Genomic DNA, 27,055 nt, shown 5'->3' with positions numbered 1-27,055 from the left:
AGTTGCATTTCAGCAGAGTTGTCAAGTTCCTGGGCCAGTATTGATGCCATTATCTGACTATTGCCTTTCACATTGCTTGGTTAAAAGGGATGAAAATCAGAAAAATAATGGTACTGATGCTAGAAATATTCGAGGGCTCACCCTCATAATGCAACTGAAGCTCAGTTGGGAATCTCTAGGTGGGTAACAGGTGGGTAGTGCATTGTCTTCGTCAGGTGTACTTTGCACTTAAGCTGGTCTAGATGGTATCATGAAGTCAAAGGAGAGTTAAAGAACCTGTTTGCACCCTGGCTGGTGTAGCTCAGTGGATTGAGTGCAGGCTGTGAACCAAAGGGTCGCCGGTCACCAGTTTGATTCCCAGTCAGTGCACATGCCTGGGTTGTAGGCCAGGTCCCCAGTGAGGGCCACGTGAGAGGCAACCACACGCTGATGTTTCTGTAACTCTCTTTCTCCTTCCCTTACCCTCCCTCTAAAATAAATAAATAAATAAATAAATAAACTCTTAAAAAAAGAACCTGTTTGAAATGTTGTGCTGTCCCTCTGAACAGTAGTATGTGGCAAAACAAAAATATTAACATCCAGGGTTAAACTTCTACACATCTCAAGCATGTTTCCAGGGATATGAAATTCAAAGTGCCATCAATGGCATGACTGACACAGAGAGTAGTCTTTCAAGGGTGGCAGTAGCTCTTGAATAATCTCCTTAACAAAGCCTCCAACATCATGGATAGAATCCTATGAAATGTAGAAAGTCTGGCAAGTGTAACTGTATGGTTATAAATTGGATTAAGAAGTGAAAACTTAGCCATGCAGATTGGTTCTTGAACGGTTTCATTGTTATTTCCCCATGGCCCCCACTAACTGCTTTAAACGTGTCTTCACCAGTCGTTTCTACGTGTTCAAGCCACTTGGAAGATAAAACCACGTAGTAAAGGTGTTACCGTAGTTGTCCCCCCGGCCTCACCACCGCGGCCCACCCCCACTCCGCAAATCACGTGAAGGGAATCCACTTGCTTTCCTTCGTATATGTTTGTGAATGAATTTTACTGGTTTCTTTTCGGTATTTCTGCTTCTCAAAAGTATTTTAAAATATTTGTTGGGTACTCATATAGCAAAGAGATCAAAATCTCCACCACGTAAACAACAGTACCTTAATACATAATAGCTTACCATCGCATTGTGGTGAATGAGCCCTTTATATGCTTCACAGCAATCCTGTGAGGCTGATACTCTAGTTGTTGTTATTATTATTATTATCATTAAGGAAGAAGCTGAGGTACTGGTGAAGTTATGTAGCTTGTCAAGGTCATGCAGGTAACCTTGGGCCATTGCAACACATGACTGCCTCTATACCCGAAAAGAGTGAGAGGAATAATACTGTAAAGGAAAAGGAGGTTTTCAGCTTTATTGACTGTATTGGATCATCTACTTCAATTTTTACTAGATTCTGACCAGAGTAAACCTGGGAGGGAAAAAAGGAAGAGATGGATACTTTGGGAAAGAACATCCAGTTGCTTAAATGAATGAGTTTATAACCAACAAAGCCTAGGTTTTAGTTAGATGGTCTTCCAAGCCAGAAAGAAAAGATCATATTAGGTTTGGGACACTTTCAGATGTAGAATTTTTAGCAATAATCATAAATGATCCTGATCAGAAAGAAGGGAGAGAGGTCCGGAGATTGAAGAGACCATTGAGGTTCCAACGGAATATTTAAGACCTTGGATTTGGGAGTGACTTGGATGAAATGGGAAAGCGGAGCCGGTGACCAGGGATGACTGTGAAAAAAATAATCATGAAAACAGGAACCTAGAAGAGTAGCGGACTCAGGCTTTAACGCTCATGGTGTTCAAACTCAAAAAACTTTAACCAGAACAAAAAGTGATGTTGCCGTGAGTTCAGAACTGGAACACGCAGACTAATACTAACAGGCAAGCAGAACTCCCCACCTCCTGTTACACTTCTTTCCTTTTTAGACAAGGAGGTCGATCTGCAGCCAGGGAAGAGTAGAGCAAATACTTGTAGGAGGAAATTGAAACTCAAGATAGGTGAGCTGATTGTGCGGGAGTGCGGGGCGGCACTAAATGAGTTCAGATCCTCTGCCCAGCATGAATTTCGTCCTGACAGGCCAAGAGCACTTGCTGACTGCTTGTCATCTGTGCAGAACTGTGGAGAAGAGGAGAATTACTGAAGGACCGGGGGTGGAATATGCTCCAATTAAAAACAAACAACAAAAATGAGAGGGAATGATTTTCAAATAAAAGAATAGCCTCATGCTGACCTGGGGCAAAATTCCCGTACTTGTAATTATGAAAGGATGACTGTGGTTTCCATTTTCAGGTGCACACAGTAACTAGGAGACAGCATGGAATTGTTAAGAGCAGAAGAAATAATTGCTGCGTTTCTCCTTTTTGTTGTTGCTAAGTTATTAGACCTGAAGACAAGGAAGAAAAGTAAGATACGCCATATCCGGAGTTCAGAAAGATTTCAGAGGCTGAGATAGGGGCTGGATGTGTGGCCATTTGTTAAACATACTGATGTATTCACAGCTCTTGAGATTTTTGTTTTAGTGAGTCTTGAGTTGGGATCTAGGAATATGTATTTTATATTATTTATTTTATTTCTTAAAGATTTTATTTATTTATTTTTAGACAGATGGAAAGGGAAGGAGAAACATCAATGTGTGGCTGCCTTTCAAGCACCCCCTACTGGGGACCTGGCCCACAACCCGGGCATGTGCCCTGACTGGGAATCAAACTGGTGACCGGCGACCCTTTGGTTTGCAGGCTGGCACTCAATCCACTGAGCCGCACCAGCCAGAGCGAGAAATCTGTATTTTAGACAAATATCCCAGATTACCTGATATGCTGAGCAAGTCTGGGAACTAAAGGGGCTGTATGACAGAGGGACTGTGAGTTAGGTTCATGCTGTCATAAAAGTAGCAATACTACTATTGCTCTTAGCTAACACATTGAATAACCATGTGCCCGACACTCTTGTGCTCTACACATATGATCTCACGGACCCCTCTCATCTGCCCTGTAAGTGGGTGCTGCCCTTATTAAACATTTTGTGCAGACCGGGAAACTGTGACTTCTCCGAGGTCTCGCAGATGGTAAGTGAAGGATGGGGATTCAAACTCAGGTGGCCCGGCATATTGAAAATCCACGCTCCCAACTACTCCACGGACTGCCCCCCCACCCCGAGCCTGGCTTTTGGCTCCTGTGTCCCTGTAAAGGACGATGTCTGGGTGTGTGTCACACCCTCTCTTATTTAGTATCTGAGTAACACCTTTATGAAGACATGGGAAGTAGTATTACCTTTGCTTGATATGGAAAGTCAGGAGGAATGATTCAATCTAGATGTAACTATTAATTTATTGAGATAAAATTTTGCAGGGTTAAATGTAAATCTTTGTTCCCCGGGACTCCACATCAGCAGCAAAGATACTGGAAGCCATGACTTAACAGTTGCCTGGTGTAAAAGATCAGGCTTGTTGGGGTTGACTACAAGCTCAACATAAATCAACAGGGCCTTTGTTCGTGCCGTACCTCCTGCCTGAAATGAATGCCCTTTTCCACTTCCTTTTCTTTCTCCTGGCAAAATTTTAATCATCTCTGAAGGCAGAGCCTAAATGTCGCTTCAGCTATGCAGTCTTTGATTTCTGCAGGAAGATTTACCATCCCATTCTTGCTGCTTCCTTAGCACATTGTTCCTGATGTAATAATTTTAAGATTATCTTTCTTAGTTTTTGCCACTCATGTCCACAGCCACTCAGCTGGAAACCTGGGGAGGGCATCGCTTCCTCCTCCCCTCCTTCCCCTGTGAGACCTATCATTTTTAATTGTCTTCACATTGATACAGTCTGCCCCTTTTTCATGCATGCAGTTTCTGCCTGAGACAAGTCTGTGTCCCAAGTTGCCGCCCAGCCTTCACTTTTCCCAGCCCCCAGCCCTCCACCACACACACATTTCCCACGAAGCATCAGAGCATTGTCGATCAGGCACAATGTGCTTCTGCTTAAAACCTCTGCCTGGCTCTCCCAAGCCAACGGGATAACCCTAAGCCCCCAGCCATCTATGATCTAACCCCGTATAACTCTGCAGCCTCAACTTTGGACTTTCTGCCTTGCTTCTTGGACTCCAGTGACACTGAACTCATTATAATTCCCCAGGCGGGATGCTGTTTCTCACTGCCTTGTTCTCTCGCTGAGGCAGTGACTGCCTGGCATGGCTTCTCGCCATGCCCCACCTCCCGGCTCCTCTGGGCTCTGCTTGAGGGGCCCCCAGACCCCTGGCTGGGGCTCTCCTATGCCCTTTGCATATCTTTGCTTCCTAGTCAACACTTTCTGTTGCAATCAGTCACCTCTTTATTTTGTTCCAGCATGAAGCCTTGAACTTCTTAAGGGAAGGGGCAGTGTCTTGTTCTCTTTCCAGTGGCAAATGGTTACTAAATGTTTCTGAAAGAATTGTAGTTATTTGTTGTACTTGGGAAGACTGTAGGATTAGAATCTTGCCTCTTCCTCCTCCCTATGTGAGGTCTTGAGTATTCACCACTAAATGAGAACCTATTTGCTCATTTGTAAAATGTGGATAATTTCACCCTGCTCAGGGGGTGATTGTAAGAATTCAGGGAGATAGCAGTGTTTTATGAAACTTAGCACACTGTTTCAGGGATCTGAAAATGGAAGTCCTGATGGCTGTTTTTGTATGGGCATGAGTCTTTTTGTCCTGGCTGGTGTGGCTCAGTGGACTGAGTGCTGGCCTGTGAATGAAAGTGGCACCAGTTCGATTCCCAGTCAGGGCACGTGCCTGGGTTGCAGGCCAGGTCCCCAGTTGGGGTACACAAGAGGCAACTGCACTTTGATGCTTCTCTCCTTCTTTCTCCTTCCCTTCCTCTCTAAACATAAATAAATAAAATCTTAAAAACAAAAGACTAGGTTCCTATAGTGGCATATAACACCCTTTAGTCTGGGAAAGTCTGCTTGGTAAGCAGTCCTATAAGTTTTTTAAAAAGTGTTTTTCACATTTTAAAAAGCATACATGTATACATGCTTTTTAAAAATAACCGAACGAAGAGTAATTTTTGACACTTGAAAACTAAGTGAAATTCAGATTCCAGTGTCCATAAATAAAGTTTTATTAGAATGCACAGTGCTGCGGTCATTCTTTCCAGTTGACTGATCGCTTTTGAACTACATCAGCAGAGTGGAATGTTCTCAACAGAAATCCTGTGGCTTGCAAAGCTTCAAATATTTGCTGTCTCACCCTTTGACAGAAAACATTTGGTGACCCCTGTATTATTCAAATATCAAGAAAATGAAAGTGATTCACAGCCTCCCCCACTGCAGGGAACTTTTTGAGGGGATGGTTCTCTCTCACCTTGTAACTTCCAGAATCTTATCTTAGGCCTGGCAGAGAGATCACGTAATGTTAGGGGAGGAAGGATATTCTACTAAGACTTTAGTGAGCTATTTAAAGAGACAGTGAGCTTCCCACTTACTGGAGGTGTCAAAGGGTAGAAGGACACCCCGTTTTCAAGGGTATCATCCTTGACCCTATGGACATTTGGGGCTGGATAATTCTGTGGTGATGTGATGGTTGGGAGTTTTTCTGACCTCTTGCCATGAGGAGCCTAGAGTAAGCCTCTCCCAGTTTCAATAACCAAAAATGTGTCCAGACGTTGTCAGATGTCCCCTGTATCCATGGGGACATGTATCCATGCCGGACTGAGGACCACTGTTGGAGAACATTCCAGCATTAACTTTAGGTTGGACTAGGGAAATTTCAGTATCCAACAACCTGCCGTCACCAGAAGCTTCACAGGTGGAGTCGGCTCGCCTGGGTAGACCATGCCCCCAGCTCTGTGGTACCCCAGGATCTCAGAGCTAGCACCAGCCCAGCCTTGCAGGGCCGCTGTGCCTATTACATGAGATATGATGCACCAGCACAGTGCTAGGCATGATGTCAGCCTGCAGTAGCTGCAGCGTTGAGGTTGCATTCATTTCAGTGCTTCCTGTCTATTTTTTGAACATGTTAATTTAGACCGCATAGTAGGAGGGAACATTAGTATTATATTAAAGTAATAGGGAGAAATATATGTTCTAATAATTTTATGGAGCCCATCATTAAGGAAATATACTGTAGGTTAAGAACAGCATGCTATTTCTGTGGATCCATTTCGTCTTGGGGAAGAGGAATTTAGGAAAGGTTCGGCTCTTTAAAACAAATAGGGAACTCCCAATGAAGTAATGCAGACGCCCACGGTGCTTAAATGCTGGTGAGACTGAGAGAGAGCATCTGTTAGAGATGTGCTTTAACACACAGTGTTTCAGGACTTCTCACAGCCACTGTGTGCAGGTAGGTGCCCCTTTCTGGGTGAGGGAAAAGGGCAGAGTAACATTCTAAGGGCAGAAGCGCCCTTTTCTGAAATAAGGGGAGACCCATACTCTGAAGTGAATACCTGCGGTATTACTGATGGACTTCACGTGGCCTGGAAATCCGTTCCCGTAGGTTTGGGTGAGGAGCATGTTGCTGCTTGTTCCCCGGCCTTAGGGCAGATCCATTGAGAAACAAGACGTTAGTGGTGGAATTCAAGATTACCGTGTATGTTGACGATGTTAACTAGACTTCCTGCGGTGATTGTTTTGCAATATGTACAAATATCAAATCATTACATTGTATACCTGAAACTAATATATGTTATATAGCAATTATATCTCAATTTTTAAAAAATGATGTAAGGTATGACAATTATAGCTCAATTTTTAAAAGTTTTTTAAAAAGTGAAAAGATTACAGGTTTCCTCTAGTCTTTGGGTTACCTCGCCCAAGCGACCAAGTCGGACCGAGACTCCTGCTTACCCAGTGCCTCCCGTCGCTTGCCCGTGCCTGCCCCCCCCCGGCCACGCCCTCGCTCCCGCCTGCCCTCCCAGGTGGGAACCCTGCCACCGCGTCCTTCTGCAGAATCCTGCACTGGAGGGGGAGAGGCAGACCCCTAGCCATCAGTGGGCGGAGACTCACAACACATTGGCCCATTTTATAAGGTGATATAGTGAGCTCCCTTTATTTGTTCCGGTTTGCTAGAAGCAAAAAGCTTTCACTTACCGAGTGCTTTCTTTGTGCCAGACCCAGGATAAGGGCCTGGATTTTTAGAGCTGGCAAGTATCAAAATACTGCATGGTGTCCCAAATTGAGGAGTGTTAGAAACCCAACTCCTTACTTCTCCCTAGTATTTTCTCTCAGTGTGAAATATGCATAGTATACAGAATATGTAGAGAATAATATAATTTGCACCATGTGCCTATCTACATCTTTACATTTTACCCTGTTTGCTTTAGATTCTTTTTGAAAGAAATGAATTATTAGAAATAAAATCAAAGCTGCCTATGTGATTTTTTCCTGATGCCTTTTCTACCTTGCTGCCTTTGGGGTGGCCGCAGTCCTAACTTTAGTGATTATCACTATCTTGTACTTTTTTAATTCTTACTACATGTGTCAATAATGTTACATTATCTTTTGTACTTAAACATTATGTATAAAAATGGAGTCATCAATCATCCTTTTTATTTTTATTTTTTGCAAGATTAATATGGTGGTATGCTTTGTCTCCAGTTAGAACTTGGAATATTGCCTAAATTTCTGAACTTACTAAAAATAAGTCATCTCTAGTTTGATTTTATAATTAAATTTCTCTTTCAATATTACGTGGAAGTTAAAGAAACTGACTTTTTGTTTGTACGTTTTGAGGTGTAACCTTGTGGGTAAAAGTAGTTCGAAGTCTTCCACTTTAATGCTGTTGAGTATTCTCTTTTTTGGCTCTTTGAAATGTATTAGTCCATTCTCCTGCTGGTGGGTGTTTGACAGACTGCAGATTCCGCTGCCATAACCAGGCTGCAGTGAACATTCCTGCACCTGGGAACTGGGGCACCCATGTCCAGGAATATGCTTCCCATGCAGGATACGTTCCAATTCATCTTTATTAGAATTTTTCAAATTGTACCCCAGTATGGCTGTACCAGCTTCCACTAACACCTGTGTAAAGAGGTTGGTGGCTCTGTATCATTGACTTGATACTCAAAACCCTTTCTTGCACATAACAGACTTAAAACTGTTTGCCAATTTGGTGGTTTGAACTATTATCTCACTGTTACTCCAGATTCTTATCTGAGATATACTGTGTGATATAGTGAATGAAGTTCAAATTTACTTTTTAAAAATTTTCTTGTATCTGAAAAGAACAGAATATGGAATAACAATTCGATGAGTCTGGATTTTTGCCGTTTTAATATTTGCAGAAGTTCACATGCATAATCCAGGTGGCCCTTGAATTGTGAAGCTGTGCTGCTACTTCATTCAGACAACTGCCTTGAGGTCTCTATTTCTGGGCCTTCCCTTTCTCCTTCCTTGCAATCTCTGGTTCTCCTCACCAGTGCAGGCTGCTTCTAATCCTGGCCCAGGCACTACTCAAATCCCTCCCTCCCTCCCTCCGGCAGCCTCCATCCACTCTTCCTCCTCCTTTTAGATCCTCATCAGTATGGGGTAAACCTTCTATAACGAATGCAAATGCTGCACGAGTTCTAGTGAGCCCTAGTTGTGCTCAGATGATGTCTGTAGGGCTGAAAGAAGTGGTGAAACCAACTTGGAGGACTAGGTGGGTAGAACTTGGTATAATGGAGTTGTAAGCACACCAGGGAGTTAATTGTGTAAGTGATGATAGAGAGGAAGATGGCAAGGGAAGCCGATGTGAAGTCTAAAAAAAGAACATAATTGTATTACTCTTTATTTATAAAGACTAATGTCTTTATTTATAAAGAGTCTCCCTGTCCTTCAAGTATACACACACACACACACACACACACACACACAATTTGGATTGATTGGTTTTACTCAGTATAAAATACTCTATATCCTGCAGTAAGTGTATTGCAATTTCATTTTTTTCATTACCAGAGTAAATAGTGAAACAAACTTCACAATTAGATGATAATATAGAAGTCTGCATACTTGAATGTATACATACTTTTTGGAAAGTTGTTAGCGGTGCTGACTGGTGGAGCTTACAGACTCTGTGTCTGCCCCAGCCCCAGGTCCACCTGCTGGTTCTTTAGTCACAATGATCATTTTTGAGGAAATACTCAGTTCATCAAAAAACCCGGAATGTTTATTATTTAGATTTTACTGGACAAGTGGGATTTGTTTCTTCTACACCATTTATCAAAAACATGAACCCTTTGCCCCCTGCATTCTGATGGCAACCATTCAGGAACAAAGGGGGTGTTTGTGCGCGATAGTTGAAAACCCAGGGCATTAGGCGAAGTGGTGTGTTGAAGTAGGCAGCGGTCGTCACGCACGCTCTTTTTCTTGTGTTGCAGGCGTCTGCAGAGGCTTCTGCTGAAACCGCGTTATGCAAGACTGGGTTTCCTGAAGACGCTTACAGCGCGGTCCTGTCGCAGGGTGTGCACGAAGGACAGCCTCTTCTCAACGGTACTGTCTCTGAATGTGTTCGCGCCTAGAGTGTCTGTGCTCTTGAAACAAACTAGAAAGGCTCCAAGGCACCTCCACTGTGTAACAAGTGTGAAGTTTCCACCTTTATTTTAGGATTACAGAGGAGCTCATGAATCTCTCGTGTACAGTATCAGACGGCTCCTGATCTCTTGAATACTTCGTGTTTCTCCCATTTTTAAATTGCAGTGGAAACCCTTACGCAACTAATTTTTAGTCTTCGGCATATATTTTAAGTATTTTGAAGGATAATATTTACCAAACGTCTGATTTGAATGGTTTTAAAATTATTTACAGCAAAAACCCACTTAGTGTTTTGAATTAAAGAAATTACTCCAAATTTATCTTTGGTAAAACATGTCAAACTTTAATATTTTGCTAAATTATGATGAACAGGTTTAGCAGGTAAAGCCTTGAGGCAGGAGAGTGAAAGGCATGTTTTAGTTAGGGCATTGTTTATAGAAATTACTAGATAGCTAACTTGGTTGCAGCATATGTGAATTTCAAGTATGGACTCATCTATTTAAATATGGATCGAGTTCATTGTAGTTATCATATGAAAAGTCTTGCCAGTAAGTGTAGATAAAACCTGAAATAGAAGTTGAATGTCTAGAGCAAAATTGAGAAGCCCCCTCCATTACCTCTAATTGAACTCAAATAAAATATCGGTTAGTTGAATTTTCACGGTCTTGTCACTACACAGAACGTCATTGAAATGTGAAAGCAAGAAGCCTTGATTGGTAAATTGTATTTAAATTCCAGCCCCCAACCAGTCGTGCCTGTCCTCTGAGCGTGTTTCAGAGACCTGCTTTCTGAAGTCTGTGCATCCTCAGCTGGTTGATCTGCACAGAGCCACGCCACACAGCCTCACGTGAGGTGCCCCCGCCCAGACAGACCACAGCGCTGAGACGCTGATAGGGAACTTTGAAAGGGACCCAGCCTCTTAGCTACCAAAGCTCTTTGGTGCAGGTTATCTTTTTATTTTCATTTCTACTCTAATTGTGATTTGCTCACACCTATGTGGTTTTTCTGAAATTGATTTTTTAAAAAAGACATCTTCCCGTCTCTGCCTCATTACATAGTCCTGTAATGAGTAAATATTGAATCAGTCTGTCTCAGTGCTGAATGGCTGCTTCATCTAGTGGGTAATCGTGAACAAGGTAGAGGTTTAATTCAAATCAAAGTGTATAGATTTGATTTAGCTTAATGTGAGTCTTGGACTTCTGCATGTGTTATTTTCTTTCAACTTATTTCTTTCAAATTATTACGTGACATCTTAGACCCATGGGACTTGTAAATATTATTTGAATACTGAAAAAAGACATTGATTTGATTTTTCTGAATAATTTAGACAGATAAAAAACTCAGTGGAATTTGTTGCATTTTTGAAATTTATTTTTTAGATTCATTTTAAGTGGATAATTCCTTCTAATCTCTTTTCCTAAGAGCTTGAATTTATTGGCTGCAAGTAAGCATATGGTCTGTCACTAGAAACAGTTTCAAAAATGAAAGCCTCTTTTCTAATTATTAGATAATGCTGGTGACAGTGGAACGTGGGTGTGCTGTGAGCCAGCGTCTTTGTAGTATAACCGTACCTCTGGAAATTTGCTTGAGTTCTAAATGAGAAAGATTGAGAATACTTTTGACTGTGTGCTATAGCCATCACTGAAAGAAGTGTGTATGGTAGCCCCTGGTAGAATTTCTGTAGTTTGGGTATGCCCAGTTTTACTATTTATAACTTTTTAGCCTTAAAAATACATGATTACTTTTCTCTTATGAGACATGATTACTTTTTTTCTTATTCACTCATAGAATATGTTAAAAGATACCAGCATTTCAAAGCTTAAAACATGAACTTCCAAATATTGATTCATAGAAAAAAACAGTTTTTTGGAAGGAAGGAAACTTAGGCTTCTGGGATAATCAGCATTCCTTTGTATAAGAGTTTTGTCATTTGTTAAGTCTCTTCTGGAGAATCGTTACTTAGAAGAATTTGAGCTTTGTGCCTTTCACATCTTTTGGTAGTTTTCAGTGGGATGATAACCCCAAGGCACAGCTATGCACTGGACCAGGTCCCCTGCTGTAACTTAGCATCGTGAGTCCTGGTGGTAAGTCCATTTACTGTGTCCATATCGAAGCTGAAAGGGGTCTCCTGCTGGGCCATACAAGTGGTCACTTTTGTCATGGTTTTGTGGATTACAGTGTTTAAGGAAAGGGGTTAATTTTACCTAAAATATATGTGGTAGTTTTCTAAGATGTTTGTCTCATGGCAAGTCCTACCGTACACACTAAGGTCGACTTTAGAGTCAAGAGTTATGTTGAAGTTACAGCTGTTAACTCTTGATGCTTCCCTTAATTTCCCGTTGCTGATGGTTGGGGAGTGGAGGACAGTGGTCCAACCACAAGTCTGCTGTGGTTTCATAGGATACATCCCTATGTACGAATGCTGATGGTTTTTCAGACAATTCCGTACCGATCTTTGTGGCGGTGTTTGAAAAATGTTCTGAATCAGAAGGAGATGTATAAGGCCGTATTAGTTGTGTTAGAAAAGCTGTACAGAAGACACATGAAATGGAAAAGCTGGACTGTATTTTCGAAAGCATTCCCTTCTCCCCACCCCGCTTTTACTGTTTGCCATGTAATGACTTTCATAGAGAGAATGGACCCAGTGAACCAACTATCCCTCCAGCTTTGATTCTGGTTTTCATCAGCATGTTTTGTTTTATAAAATCCTGAAGAGGGCAAGCGTATTTTGTGATTAACGTTCACATTTCATGTTATATCATGTTGAATATTTCCCCTCTTTTGAAAATAGTTCAGTGTTTAAAAAATGCCTCTGGAGGCCTCTGTTCATTCTATTAGTGAATCCAGATTTTGCTTAGCTGTGCCTCTATTTTTGCAGTTACAGGTTGTTTCCAGTTTTTCTCTCTGACATATAATGCTGCTATGGAGATTTCCTTTTAAAAGAGAACTTTGATTTTTCTTTAAGGATATTTTCTTTGGGGATTTGTGTTCAAAAGTAGAATTACTAGGCCGAAAGGAATGTAGAGTATGGCAGTATTTCTCTTTGCATTTTTGTAGGACTCTTTTTATAGGGCTGAAGTATGTTAGTTCTTTTCTACATCCTCGTTACCATTTAATTTTATAATGTTTTTTTTTCATTTTCATGTTTCCCTGCAGGTGAACAACATTCTTTTTTTATCCTGTGGCATTTTTCTGTGCTTGCCTTTATAAGTTAGGATCAATTTTAAGCATTTATTGCCAACCCCCTCATTTTACAGATAAGTAAATTGTAGCTCAGAGAGATGATAGGTTTTTCCCATGATTATATAGCTCTTGTGATTGTTAGCTACAGATCTAGAATTAGAACCCAGGTTCCCTGATTTCTAATTTAGTTCTGATGATGGTGATGACCAAAACCCATTATGGCCTAATGCAGGGCAGAGTGGGAGCTAATGGGGACCAGCCTAATAGGCATCTTAGGACAAATTTATTTCAGAGCTGGTCTTCCTCACTCCCGCTTAACACCATGACTTGTGGTTACTAGACATACTTGAGAATTGGTGGCTATAAGGCACCTTCCTTCCTGAAAAATAACTTTCAATTATTGTTCACCATTAGTATTTTGTGCATGCCTGTTTACAAGCAGAAAAATTTAGGGCTTTGGAAAAGAATATTCAGCCCTTGATGCTTAGCTCACACTCCACTGAACCAGAAAAATCTCTTGTGGTAGCACATTACCTGAAAATCAAATAACTGCAATCATAAATTTTCCTTTTGTCACCAGCAGTGTCTCTGACACTGTGAGATGACTGCCACACTGCGACAGTGCAGAGAGGATCTGGGCTGCTTTCAGTGTGGATGGCGAGAGTGACTTGCCCATGTGCTCTGCCTTGGTGGTCTGTGTGCGTCGACACTTCCCTAAGTAAATGCTCCAACTGTGGTGCATATAAATGGCAACCTGCAATTACCGAGAACATTTTCAATAATTCATTCATGCTTACCAACTCTGGCCAGCACATGATGATTATTTTCAAGGAGCTGGAGTTTGATTTAGATTAGTTTACTTACTGATTAAGTCTTGTTGGCATTAACATGCTCAGAGGAAGCTGTTATCTTTAGAAAACAGTCCTGAAATATTTTTATTAGTTTAGTAGGACTATACAACTACACTCATTTTTTAAATAGTATTTTTGTGTGACATGTACTTCTGAATTGGGAAGCTGTATATATTTTGGGCAGGTCTGCTATGTTCCAGGCTTGTATTAACTCGTTATGAAATCCGGGGTTTAGTTTCATTTTGATAAATCTCCTTGGATTATTGAATGCATTTTTTTTAATATTTGAAAGGTACGTTTATCAACATCTTGTTTATAATGTTGGCTGTCTGCTTGCACTTTGCTGATTTCTGATTGATTGTGAGAAAAGGTACTGAGTATGGAGATCATTCATTCTCTTGAATATTGTGGATCATTTCTGAGGCTGTACAAATGAAGTGCAGCCATGTAGATTCTCAGGTATGGGGAGCTTTATTAATACCTTGTGGCAGTTTTGTTTTTTAAAGAAAAATTAAGTATATAATATGATCATATAAGAACTAAGAAATTCCATTCTTGTTTTTACTGTGATTATATAGACTTTAATACTTGGACTTTTTATGTCCCTTTTGATATATATTTTTGTCTAGATTTCTTTTTTTTAGAAGATTTCACTTATTTATTTTTAGAGGGAGAGAAGGAAGCGAGAGAGGGAGAGAAACATCAAGTTGTGGTTGCTTCTCATGGTCCCCCCACTGGGAACTTGGCTCACAACCCAAGCATGTGCCCTGACTGGGAATTGAACTGGCAACCCTTTGGTTCACAGGCCAGCACTCAATCCACTGAGCCACACCAGCTAGAGCTAGATTTCTTAATGTAATGCTACAAACTAAGATAAGCTCATTTGAGTGGTCATTTTTTAAAAGTCCTTTGGCAGTTATTCATAGCCTTCCATGATTTGAAATAGTTGGGGTCTGCTCTGTCACAAACTAGCAACCAGATATGTGTTAAAGGTTAAGTAAGTCACAAGTCACATATGAAAACATAATAGCAAGTAGCCAACTGAATGGTTTAAAAATCTGTCTTTTTAAGATCACAGAGCCCCTTTCTCTTTTTTGCATTCAGCTCTCTGGGAAGCATCTAGTGAGGAGTAGAAAGTAAACTGGAATACTAAAATTTATTGTATGGATGCATAAAAATAAACAGAGAAGCCAAATAGAATGTGTTCTGCAGTTTGTACAGGGTGGTCATGGAAGGCATCATTGTGCAGAAGACATTTGAGTAAGAACTGATGTCAGAGATGGTTCAAGAGCTACGGGTGTCTGGGAGAGGAACGTTTGAAATAGAGCAAACAGCAAGTACACAGGTCCTGAAGCAGGAGTGCTATTGGAGGAGCAGCAAGGAGCCCGGTATGACCGGAGTGGAGAGAGGAAGGGGTGGAATTGCAGGGAATGAGGTTAGATGAGGTGGCGGCAGGGATGGACCCCACTGTGCTGGCGCCATGTAGGATTTGGTTGGATTATGAAGACGTGAGAAGCTACTGGGAGGCTTTCAGCAGAGGAAAGACGTGGTTTGACCGATAAAATTGTATCATGCCATTGTGTTGAGAAAAAAGCCAAAGGAGATAAGAAGGGAAGAGGAGGCCAGTTAGGACGCTAGTGATAACCTAGGAGAGAAGGTGGTAGCTGGGACTAAGGTGGTTGCAGTAGAGGTGGGAGTTGGATTCTAAATATTTTTAAAAAGTAATTTATCGAAGTGAAATTCACATAACAGAAAATTAACCATTTTGAAGAGAACCACTGGAGTGGAATTTAGTAAATAATAATATTTTGCAACCACCATCTCTATCTAGTTTCAAATCATTTTCATCACTTCCAAGTAAGGCCTCTTATCCATTAGGCATTTTCTCTCAAGTCCTTCCCCTGCCCCCCAAACCCTTTTATATTTGGCTCTTTTACTTAGCATTTCAGAGGTTCATCACATTGCGGCATGTGTCAGTACTTCGTTCCTTTTTATGGCTTAATAGTATTCCAGTGTGTGAGTGTGTGTGTGTGTGTGTGTGTGTGTGTATTTACATTTGTAAACGATTTGTTCAACCATCCATTAATTGATGGACATTTGGGAAGTTTTCACCTTGTGATGGTTGCCAATAGTGCTGGTGTAAATGTGTATATGGTACTTTATTGAGCACCTGTTTTGAATTCTTTGGGGTACATATGTGGAATTGAGAGGGCACAGAGTGATTCTGTATTTATCTTTTTGAAGAACCGTCAAACTGGTCTCCACAGTACTTGATCCACTTTATATTCCAACTAGCAATGTACGAGGATCCCAATATTCCCCATCCTCACTAAACCTTCTTACTTTTCGTTTGTCTTGACTGTAGACATCCCACTGGGTATGAAGTGGTGCCACTTCATGGTTTGTATTTGCATTTCCCTAGCAATGAATGATGTTGACTGCCCTGCCATGTGTATTGTTTGTACATCTTTGGAGAAGTGTCTGTTCAAGTCCTTTGCACATTTTTTTTAGATTTAATTTTTTTAATTTTTAGAGAGAGGAGAACAGAGAGAGAGCTATCAATGTGCAAGAGGTACATTGATCAGTTGCCTCTCACGTGCCCCCCCCCCACCGGGTACCTGGTCTGCAACCCAGGCATGCGCCCTGACTGGGAATTGAACCAGCGATCCTTTGGTTCAGAGGCTGGCACTCAATCCGGTGTGGACACTTTGCCCATTTTTAATTAATTTTTTTTGTTGTTGTTGAATTGTAAGAGTTCTTTATATATTCTAGATACTAGACCTTTTTCATATGTATGATTTGCAAATATTTTCTCTCATTCTCTGGGTTGTCTTTCATTTCTTAGTGCCCTTTTATGCAGAAGAGTTTTAACTTTGATGACTTCTAATTTATTTTTTTCTCATTTTGCTTCTTTGGTGTCATATCTAAGAGTCCATGTGGTATGAGATAGAACTTCAGCTTCATACTCTATGGTTGGAAAAAAGTGACAGGATTTCACAGATTGTATAGGTGATGTGAAAAAATAGGACTCAAGGATGATTCCGCGATATTTTGTCTGAACACTGGGAATGATGTTAGTCACGGTGATGGGCAGCATCAGGAACTTCGTTGGAGTCTGTAGAGGTGAATGTCAAAGATGCCAAGGAGACATTTAAACGTGGGTTCTGGGTTCAGTGGAGTGGGCTGGGCTGCAGATGGGCAGCACTAAGTGTATAACTAGCCAAGTCATGACCTAGGGTGACATCACTAAGTAGCCCAGTGTGAGGAGGAGAAAACTGAAGACAGAAAAAGGTTTCACAGTGAGCCTTTGAGCTCTCTAGGGTTAAGAAATCAGGATCAAGAGGTGACTGAAGAATGAGAAAGAGTGCCTAGGGAGGTAGGAGAAAAGTCACTGTGGTGTGGTGTCTTGGAAGGCTAGTGAGGGAGTGCTTCCAAAGAAGGGAGTGATCGTCTGTGCAAAATGCTGCTGAAGGGTCGGCTCAGATAAGGGCTGAGAATTCATTGATCTCGTACCATGGAGGTTACTGGTGTCTTTGATTTGGCTTTATTTAACAGTCAGGTGGACGAGGGAAGCCAAACACAGGTTGGGGTTTTCTTTTTTTCTTTTCAAAGGAAAAAGAGAAATTGGGTGGGTCAGAGAAGTTGATGAGGGAAGTGGGGTCAACCAAGAGTATTTTTAAAGATGAGAGTAACATGTTTTCATGATGATGGCAAAGAATCCAGTAGGCAGGGGATATGTAGCGGTGAGGAATGGAGGGGTAATTGCTAGAACAATAGCCTGGAGTAGACTAGAGAAAGGAGTTCAAGTGGACTCAGAAGTCTGTTTTTATGGCAAGCTCCAGAGATGTTTTTATGTACCTGCATTTTGAGAACCACTCTTAACACATTTGGTTCAGTCACTCCTAAAATGGTTTAAAATCCTTCATTTCAGCTTGATGATTTTATGTCAGCAGCAGCTTTGCTCAACAGAATCGGTAGCTAGGATAAAAATGAAGCCCTTGTGGCGTTCAATGATGTAAACAGCGTTTTTCATTGCTGTAGCATCCTTGACAGATGGTTATCCAGCCACTGCCACTCTCTCCCAGCGAATGAGGAGGATATCACTCCCTTCCAAAGTCTGCTCCATCTTTGGAGAGCTCTAGCTGTTAAAAAGTGGTTTCTTAAAAAGTTTAACCGAAGCATATGTTCCAAAGATTTTTACCCACTGGCGCCTGTTTCATCTTTTGGCACCACACAGAGCAAGTATATTCTTTCATGTTCCAGGGTCATTTATTTTATCATTTCACATGCCAGGTGTTTTCAAGGAATGGGGCGATGGTGGACAACAAGACAGGCAACATGCCTGTCGTAGGAACTTCTATTTAAGAGATCTTCAAATACCTGAACATAAGCACCTTGGCTCCTTAAATCTTTTCTGCTGCAGGCTACACATCAAACGGTTTCTTTAGTGGAGCTTGAGCATTTTGGCTTCCTTTTGCCTTTCTAAGAGAGGAAACTGAGGTTCCCCCACCCCAGCCGAGCCCTGCTGCCTGTGTGCTGTGCGTGTCCTGGAGGCTGTTTGATGTGGACGCAGTGCTTCTGGGGCAGCCCAGGGTGCACAGGCATGCGACCTGCGGCCTCATTCTGTTGGCCCGTTTAAGGCTGTGGTTAACTAAAACTCGTGGGTGTTTTTCAGATGAACAACTAACCATCTTGCACTTGTAAAATTGATTTTTGTACTCGCATGTTAGACCTGTGAGTTGATTTTTTCCCACTGAAAGGTCATAGCTTCAGTACCATCAGGAGACCCCACTGGCAACCTACATACGTAGTAGCCCGAGGAATCGATGTCAGCACTTACTTTAAGTCCTCATTTGAACAGAGGGGTATTTGGGAACATCTAAAAGTTTGACATAGCTGTCAGGTTGATGGAGTAAACTACTGCAGCAATGGGAATGTATAAATAACAGGGGATTTAGATCATTCTGGTTGGTAGTTTCAGATTGTTGCTCAAAAATGAATTTCATTGCACAAAAAATAAAAATGATCTGTTTTCAAAAATGCACATATCTCATTAAAGAACATCTCTAGCTATTTCAGAGTCTCCGTTTCATCTCGAGAACTTTTATGTCAATAGCTGGTTGTCCCCAAAGCTGGCAGAACATAGAACAAAGAAGAATCCTTTCTGCTATGTGGAGATCTGAGGGTGTGTTTTTTTTTGCCTTCAGTAACAGTGTTTTTGAACTGCATTTCTACAGGTGTCTAAAGTTTGCCTCGTTAATTGTTCTTGTTGAATCTTGTATAGATCACTCTGGCTGGGATTAGCTCGCTTGTAAGGGAGATGTCACTGGCACCTCCATCTATTATTTTTCCTTGTTCAGCGTGGGCTGAGTTTCTCTTCTGGGTGCTTTCCTTTGCTGCTGTTTCGAAGAAAATGTACTTTATGCTCTTTATAAATGGCATGGTCTTCGACGCCAGCATGTGTACTCTGTGTTGTATCAAGACTGTAATTGAGCATGCCACGAGTTTTTGAAGACCTGTGTCTTGACACCAGGATATGCCTGCCCTGTGCTGCGAGTGCCAGCAGCCAGTCATTCTCTGTGACAGTGCACTCTTTCTCCTTGTTTAAAACTTCCATTACGAGGAAACAGATTTGTCGGATTTTCATTGTTTTGTCTTTTAAATTGACTGTTACATATTCTGTACTATATGATTTTATTCTTTTCAGTTTAACTTTTGTTCCTAATGTCTGGATTAAAAAGTACAGGAAATAACTCTTCCAAAGTCCTCTAGTTTTAACCTTCTTTTATGTAAACCATTATCACTGGTTTTCAGATTTTAGGGTGCCTGACACTTACTTTGGGGTGAGCTTATTAAAATGCAGATTCCTGGGGCCCATCCAGTAATTTAAGGGCTGGATTCTAAGAATGTGTATTTTTACAAGTGAACTCCACGTGGTTCTAATAAAAGTGGTCTTCCACCAGACTAACCCAGTTGGCCTTAGTATGCATTTTCATGGCAGAAACATAAACCAAATTCATTCCTTTCCTCTATGTTTAGGTAGCCAGACCCTATCAATCCAGATAGATTTTTGGAGGTGGTATATTACCTCTTTTTTCTTGTATTTTATATGGAAGCTTACCTCTGTCTTTGGATAGGTATTCCAGCATCCAACATAGATATTAATGAACATTTTTGTTAATGATTGATCAGAACATACACCTGTATACACTCTAAATATGTGTTTGTTTTTAAACATCGGAATATTTATTTCACCAGATGTTCAAATAAGGAGACTAGAGCTAATAATGTAAGTGCTAATAAATTGAGATTAAGAATCTTCCTTTACCTGGTAGGAAGAAAAATGTTACAGCAAAGTAAGTTCCACTTTGAGTTAATTTCCAGGGCTGAAAGCGCCTCCTTCCTGACCTCTTCGCTTACTTGCTGATGGTGTGTGTGGTCTAACCAAGGGCAATTCTATCAGAGCGGGAGCACCTGATATACTGCGTTTGATTTTCCTCTGAAATCAACTGGTCTTCCTGATGTGCCCCTTTCATGCTGGCACTTGACTTTATTTAAGCTGTTGAATTACATTTTTAAAGCCTGCAAATAAGGTCCAGTTCATTATTACTTTGTCTTTTATTTCAGAAGTTCACTTTAAGTGTTCTCAGATTAGCAGGTATTATGAATTTAATAAAGTGTTGATATGGAAATGCTCAGAGCCTGGGGAGTATTTGTGTTCTGTACCTTCGCTCAACAAATACTTGTTCTTCGTTGTATGTAAAGAGGTCGCTATGCATTGCCTTGGAAAATGCCAGTGCCCAGCTCACACTGATTAGCTGTGGAAGTGGGGAAAATGGTCATGATTTGCGGTAATCATGTAAATTATAGAAATTTCTTTGTAGAATTTCTGGATGGTTTTGAAGGCCAAAAATAATGATCCACTTAAATGAACAGATCAGAGAAAAATCTCAATAGGACTGAATATTTGTTTTCTTAATTTCTTCGTGAAATTAAATCCTGTAGATTTTTACATTTTGCATATATGTGCAATATTTATTTATTCCTTCAGTCACAGGTCTGCTGTGGCATATTTTGTTGACTTGTCTATTCTGTTGCTGCAGAAGACGTTTATTAAAGCATCTTGTTGCATTTATATTCTGGGAGAACGGTCCCTTATGAGGTAATCTCATATTAACTGCTCAAATTCATAAAGCCAGAGTGTGGTATTGTCACTCTACTAATGATTAACAAATTAGTAGATAACATGAATTCTCAATCTGTATTAGTGCCTCATTCTCAGAGGTCTAGTAGCTTAACCCATCCCAAATAATTTATTATTTTTCAGCAGCCATTTAAATAAACTAGGCAATTAAGAACAGGTTCATCCTGTGTTTTGCTGATTATTGATATGTCTGGTACCTGTAACGTGGGCATTTCAGCAATGCTACATGCAAGGATGTGTAAGAAACTCCTTACCTTCGGCATTCAGGTCACTTATTTATTAAAGTATTATATTTGTGTGGCATTTTATACTTCTTGAGCAATTTCATAAACTTCATTTTAACTACCCCAAATTCCTAGTCAGGTAGAATTCTGGGATCTTTCTGTTTTCACATCATGAATTCACAGAGGTGGAGTGACGCCCAGACAACCAGAACATGGGTAAGTGGCTGAATGTGGTCTCAATACTGTCTTCTGATTTCTTCACATTGCGTGGAGTTGCTTCTCCAGGGTTTTAAAATCCATTTTGCCAGTCAAGGTACACTTATTTCCCCATCCCCCTCAGGAATGACCATAAACTTGGCTCTGTTTCCTTAATGAGTACACCCAGAATTTTTCTCAGATGTTTGGAACTGTCGTTCCACCTTTTTGAGCTATGATCGGTTCTCAGAAACATCTAATTCTCTTTTACTTGTTGTCTTGGGAGAGAAGGTAGTTTGTATCATCACCATCTCTACCAAGCACACTTTAAGCCACAAATGTCTTCTATTTAAGAAATATAAATTCATTTCTATAGAAGATGATAGAAGATAAATGTAGCCCTCATGAAGCAGCATCTAGGTTTTGCCACATACAGTGGCCAGCAGTTCACTGGGCACCAATACAGAGATGGATCCTCTTGTTTGCCCGGGGATCCCAGCTGTTCAGGGAAGATCTGGCACATCAGGGCACTGACGAGCTCCCGGAGACCGCATGCAAACTGGAGATTTCGTGGTCTGACAATGGTAATACTTTTTTTTTTAATTTATCAAATGACTTGCATGTCCCAGGTTCTTAATAGAAATTATATTTAGTCTTTACAATGACCCAGCAAAAGTGCTGATCCTGTGTTACAGGAAGGAGATTCAGACATAAACAGTTTTCAAGTGATTTATTCAAAGCATACCATTAGCAAGTGGTGGCTTCAGGACTTCAACCCAGGTCTCAGGACTTCCACTCCTGTACCCTTCCTAATAAACTGAGGTCTCCATAGGATGCACCTGAATATTTAGATAAATGAGGGACTCGATCCGGCAACAGTCAGTTATTGGAGAAGACACTTTGGAAAGTGGCAGTTTGGATAGATAAGGAGGAAAGGTAGATAAGGAGTATGTGTGTGTGTGAGAGAGAGAGATTAGACTGACATGGGAGGAAGAGTTTTGTTGGCAGGTATTCCCCCCCCAAAATGTAGACTGGCGGGTCCAAATCTTGATCCTTGAGTGGCTCAGTGAAGGACTCAGTTGGCTGATAAGGTGGGAGTCATCTAGAGCTGAGAAGGAAAATCAGGCAATTATGGATTCTGGAGAGGATGATATGAATGAAGTTGACTTTAAAGGCTCTAAACAGTGAATAATATTTTGTGTAAGTCAGCTGTGTAGTGGGCATCATGGTGACCTGCCCTGAGATTTCTCCCTCAACTACTATTTGGGTACCTCCTTCTGGCCACCTTAGGGCAGTATGTAGCTTTAGAAGAGGTTTAGTGCACCTCTGGTCCTAGGAAAGAAGTACAGTGACCCCTATTCCTGTGACCCTCTGGACCAGTGAGGTCAACGTCAGGGACATAGAGTTCTCTCTCAAACCTTTCTATGTCTTTTGCACCTCACTCCCCCAGCCATGCACTCCCATTCCTGCCCTTGACCTTGATGGTTTTTTCCTCTCCCTCAACAGGAATAAAAAAGCAAATATGCTCCGGAGTTCTTGTCAGTCATCCACTTTAGGCAGTTTGGAGAGGAGAGAAACCTTACCCTCGATGCAATTACTAAATGGCTGAATATAAAAATCCTGAGCTTTTCCTATCCCTGAGCTTCTAGGCATGCTAGCTGATAAGCCCCATCCATTGCATAAGGTTGTATAAGGTGAGTGTTCTGTTATGGGCAGTGATTTACATCCTCACTGATACTGGGTTTTACAGAAGGTCTCCGTGAGGATGGGAGCACAGATTTCATAACCTCGGGGGAATAAGAATCTGTTTTATATGATTATGGCCAGAAAGGGAAAGCCTCAGGGTAGAGGGATGAAAGGTATTGCTTTGGTTATGGGTCTGTGCTTTTCTGCTCTAATCCCAGGGTGGTGGTCAGCTGTACAGGGTAGGGACTGGGTCACTTATTCACCCCGTACTCCCAATGCCTGGCGCAGTGCCTGGCAGATTCGGCTGTTAACACTAGCTGGCAGATTAAGTGAATGAATGAGTATGAACAAAAGTTTAGAGATGTACTCGTAACTAAGGTCACAGAGAGTATCATCTATTGCCAGCAATAGTATGGAAATCTAAAAAAAATTAGGTAGTAATTGGGAAAGATGGAAATGGGATGCTAGCTTGTGAAATTGGTAGAAAGTATTTGGGTGAAAAGAAAATTTAAGCTTTAGAGTTACACTATTTCAGGCCACAAAAATGAAGGAAGGAAGAAAGGGAGGGAGGAAGGGAAGGAGGGAGGGAGGGAAAAACTGCTTTGGGAACAATTTTTTCTGTAGTTTATACTTAATTTTTTTCTTCTCTTTAAAAGGACCGTTTTTTTTTTCCCTAAATGTCTTTCAAAATATTTTGATTCTCTTACAAGGCTATATTGTAAGATAGAGAGTAGAGGAAGGAAAATTAAGGGCTTTTTCTAGGTCAGATCTTAATAGAAAATCACCATGGCAGTGATTGATGTGCTATGTGAGGATTCTATTAAAGTGTTCCTGTAACTTGTCTAGATGCAAAGGAAGGCGGTGTCATGGAAACCCCACAGTGTGCTCGCATAGGGACTTTGCTGTGACGATCTTTACATTTGTGGCCTCTTTTTCTACAGAATAGCGGTGCGAATGCTATTCAGCATGTTAGATTTTTTAAAGCTGACAGACAATTCACTGACTAGGAATTTTTTTCTTTACTTCTGTCCTAGTCCATTTCGGCTGCTATAACAGAGTCTCAGAGACTGGATTACTTATAAATAACAGAAATTTATTTTTCACTGTTCTGTAAGCTGGAAAGTACAAGATCAAGACCAAGGCTGATTTGGTGAGGACTTGCTTCCCAGTCCACAGGCAGTGGTCTTCCCTCTGTGCCCTCACAGAGAGGAAGGGGCAAAGGAGCTCACTGCACTTTATTATTTTTTTTCGATAAGTATCCTGATGCCATCGTGGGGACTGTACCCTCATGACCATATGCCTCCGAAAGGATTTCCTTCCAAATATCATGAGGGAGTAGGTTTCAACATATGAATTTTGCTGAGCCACGAATATTGCGTAGAGAAGTTCCTAGCAGAAAAAGATATTTGTTTGAACAAAACAGGTAGTATGTTTGAACAAAATTACGAGGTATTTTGTAAATGTAGATTTGTGAGTAGGTCAAACGAAACCTAAAAGGAAAATGTGACTTTCAAATATTGTGGAACTAAGAATGTCTTATTCGAGCTTTTGTGTATAGGTCATTCTGTCAACAAATTATATAGTATTATTGACCCCAAATGACCTTTGCTTTTCAGATTTTTGAAACAGGTTTTTGGTTACATATATGGTTAGCTTAGAAAACGTTTTTTTAAAATAAAGATTTCATTAAATGGGTGAGTGTGTGTGCTCACAAATGTGTCTGGTTCTAAACTTTTAATTAACTCTTGAAGGGGTTAACTCTTAACCCATCAAAATTTGGGGTTGCAGAAGTCTCAGCCTCCCCAGCAAATTTCATTCTTTCACTCTTCCAGACCACACTGTAGGAGGGATTGTCGCCCTCACAGCTGACCTCCCCTTTAGAAAGTCCTGGCAGCAGTACCCCAAAGGGTACTCTCTGCACGCCAAAGGAGGTAACACAATTTTAGATTTCAGTCACTGCAGCCAGAGCCAAAATCTTCTCCTCCAGGGCTCCCTGAAAGGGGCTTGCTCAGATGCGCTGCTCACACCTCCATGCTCCCTGGTTTCTCATGTGTCAATTAATTCTGTCATGTAGACCGCAGGTAGCATTGGTGTGATTACTGCACAAATGTCCTGTTTGGGATGAGTGCATACCCATGTCTCTGAGAGCAGTAGTTTTCAAATTATTATGACTGGGAAACATTATTAGAAATATAGTTCACATCACGATCCTGTATTCTCACATACATATATATGTGTATACATATATATACACACACATACACATGTATATGACATACATATTTCACAAGATAGTACACTTACCTTTGACAGTGATACACTTCATTTTCCGTTGCATTTTATACTAACAATCTATTGTTACCTGCACTTTGAAAAGCAGTGCATTCACCCTGCTTTCTGGGGTAGAATGAGTACTCAGCTCCGGAGTCTCCAGAAGTGTTTCTGCCTGTTCCCTGGAAGAAATGGACTCTGATGACCAGCCATGACTTACCCATGCCCACGGTCACTCTGTTAGTGTTAATGCAATTCCAAAATGATCACGTGCTTCTAATACTTCTCTATGGAACCCTCTATATTAGATATGAACAAAATTTTAAAGAATTAGCTCCTGTATACCTCACAGTCCTATGCTAGCTGTGAGTACTATGATGTTTTAATTTTATAAATTAAAAGAGATATTCATTATTCTGCCAAGGAAGTTGAAGAACAAGGACACTATGCTTAATGCTGCATTGTTCTAAAACTTCTGCTCTTTGACCTAATAATGCTTTTCTTACGCAGTTCTCAGTGTCCTAAAATGAGTAATAAGAAAAGTATATGAATTATCGACATACAGGGTCATCATTCACTGTTTATAAGTTAATAATTTGTTTTTTAAGTTGTGTGTAGAACTATAGTCTAATAGATATCTGTTTGCAAATCATAAGCTGTACTTTCATTAAGAAAAATAAAGTTTTGATATTTTATCTTAGGTTTATGTTAACCAAAGACATGAAGGCTGACTTCTTTCAAACATTTATTGATAATTACCATAATGGAAGGATATCTGCTTTAGTTGTACATAGATTTTTATAGGCAGATAATAATGTCCCTTATGAGTTTAAAATTTTGTAGCTGTGATTTTAAAATATTAAATTAATGGAAGTAATTTTTCAGAGAAAAATAGCAGCATTAGAAATATGTCAACTTTGGACTCAAGATGTTTTGAAAGGCAAGTATAATTTGCAGTAGAGTAACTATTAGGCAGATCATACAATGGCAATTCTGAAGGACAAATGTCACATGATATATGCTGCCTCATTGCTCTGAGTGAATTAGGGTACATCTGATATATATGTGTATGTACACATACACATACATGTGTACCCACATATATATGTATACACATATGTATGTGTGTATACACATACATATGTGCACATCTGGGTGTGCATGTGCACACAGATATATCTCCTGTGTCATTAGAGATTGTGGGTATGACCTGTCCCTTGTTGGTTGCATTGGAATCTAGTGTACGAATTTACTTTCAGGTATAAGCAAAACCACAGTTTACATAGGCTTTGGTTTGTACCACTGGTGGATCTGCCAGACCCAATAAATAGTGCGTATTGAACGTTGGCAAAGCTCGTTTGATTTATTATGCTTTTCTTCTTTCTGTAGGAGTTAGCCTCATTAATAATGGGGTTAATGCTACATCCAGCACTTATTTAGCTGATTAATTCATGAATGCCACTGAAGCATATTAAAGGGAAACTTTGAATATTACAGCTTAGCAGCCAGGCTTTTTTGGAGGGAAGTCAAATATATGAGAAATAAATACACATACATCTGGTATTTGAGGTGCACACTTATAATATCTTATTGTTCACCGAGTTCTCGGTTCACCGAGTTCACTGAGTTCTATGAAATTACATAAATGATATGATTATGAGACTTAGTTGCAACTTAAAAAGATTTTCGGAACCTAATTACCTATTCTGTTGTTGCCTATTAATTCATTTTAATTTCATACTCAATTCAGAAAAAAAGCAAAAGCCAACACAGAATTAAAATTTATGATAAAATTTTTAAAGCCAATCAAGAGTGTAGTCATAGGTTACCATCAACACCATTTAGTTGTTAGCGGCCTACTAACCAGAATTTTTTACTCTTTCCTTCGGTTATATGTCCTGGGAATGTTCAAGGTATC

The 27,055-nt window shown here is 40.6% G+C and overlaps 1 protein-coding gene across 1 annotated transcript in view; it reads left to right on the top strand.

The window, feature by feature from the left end:
• Nucleotides 1–27,055, top strand: part of CDH2 (cadherin 2) — a 208,059-nt gene that overhangs the window by 19,820 nt on the left and 161,184 nt on the right. The window contains exon 2 of the mRNA XM_037127843.2: nucleotides 9,370–9,481. Within this exon, the coding sequence (XP_036983738.2) occupies nucleotides 9,370–9,481 (112 nt within the window). The remainder of the gene's footprint in view (nucleotides 1–9,369; nucleotides 9,482–27,055) is intronic.

This window comes from Artibeus jamaicensis, unplaced genomic scaffold (assembly GCF_021234435.1).
Source record: "Artibeus jamaicensis isolate MK-2021 breed Jamaican fruit bat unplaced genomic scaffold, CSHL_Jam_final contig_354, whole genome shotgun sequence".
Classification (NCBI taxonomy): domain Eukaryota; kingdom Metazoa; phylum Chordata; class Mammalia; order Chiroptera; family Phyllostomidae; genus Artibeus; species Artibeus jamaicensis.
The sequence above is the reverse complement of the archived record's forward strand: the minus strand, read 5'-3'. Positions and strand labels throughout refer to the sequence as shown.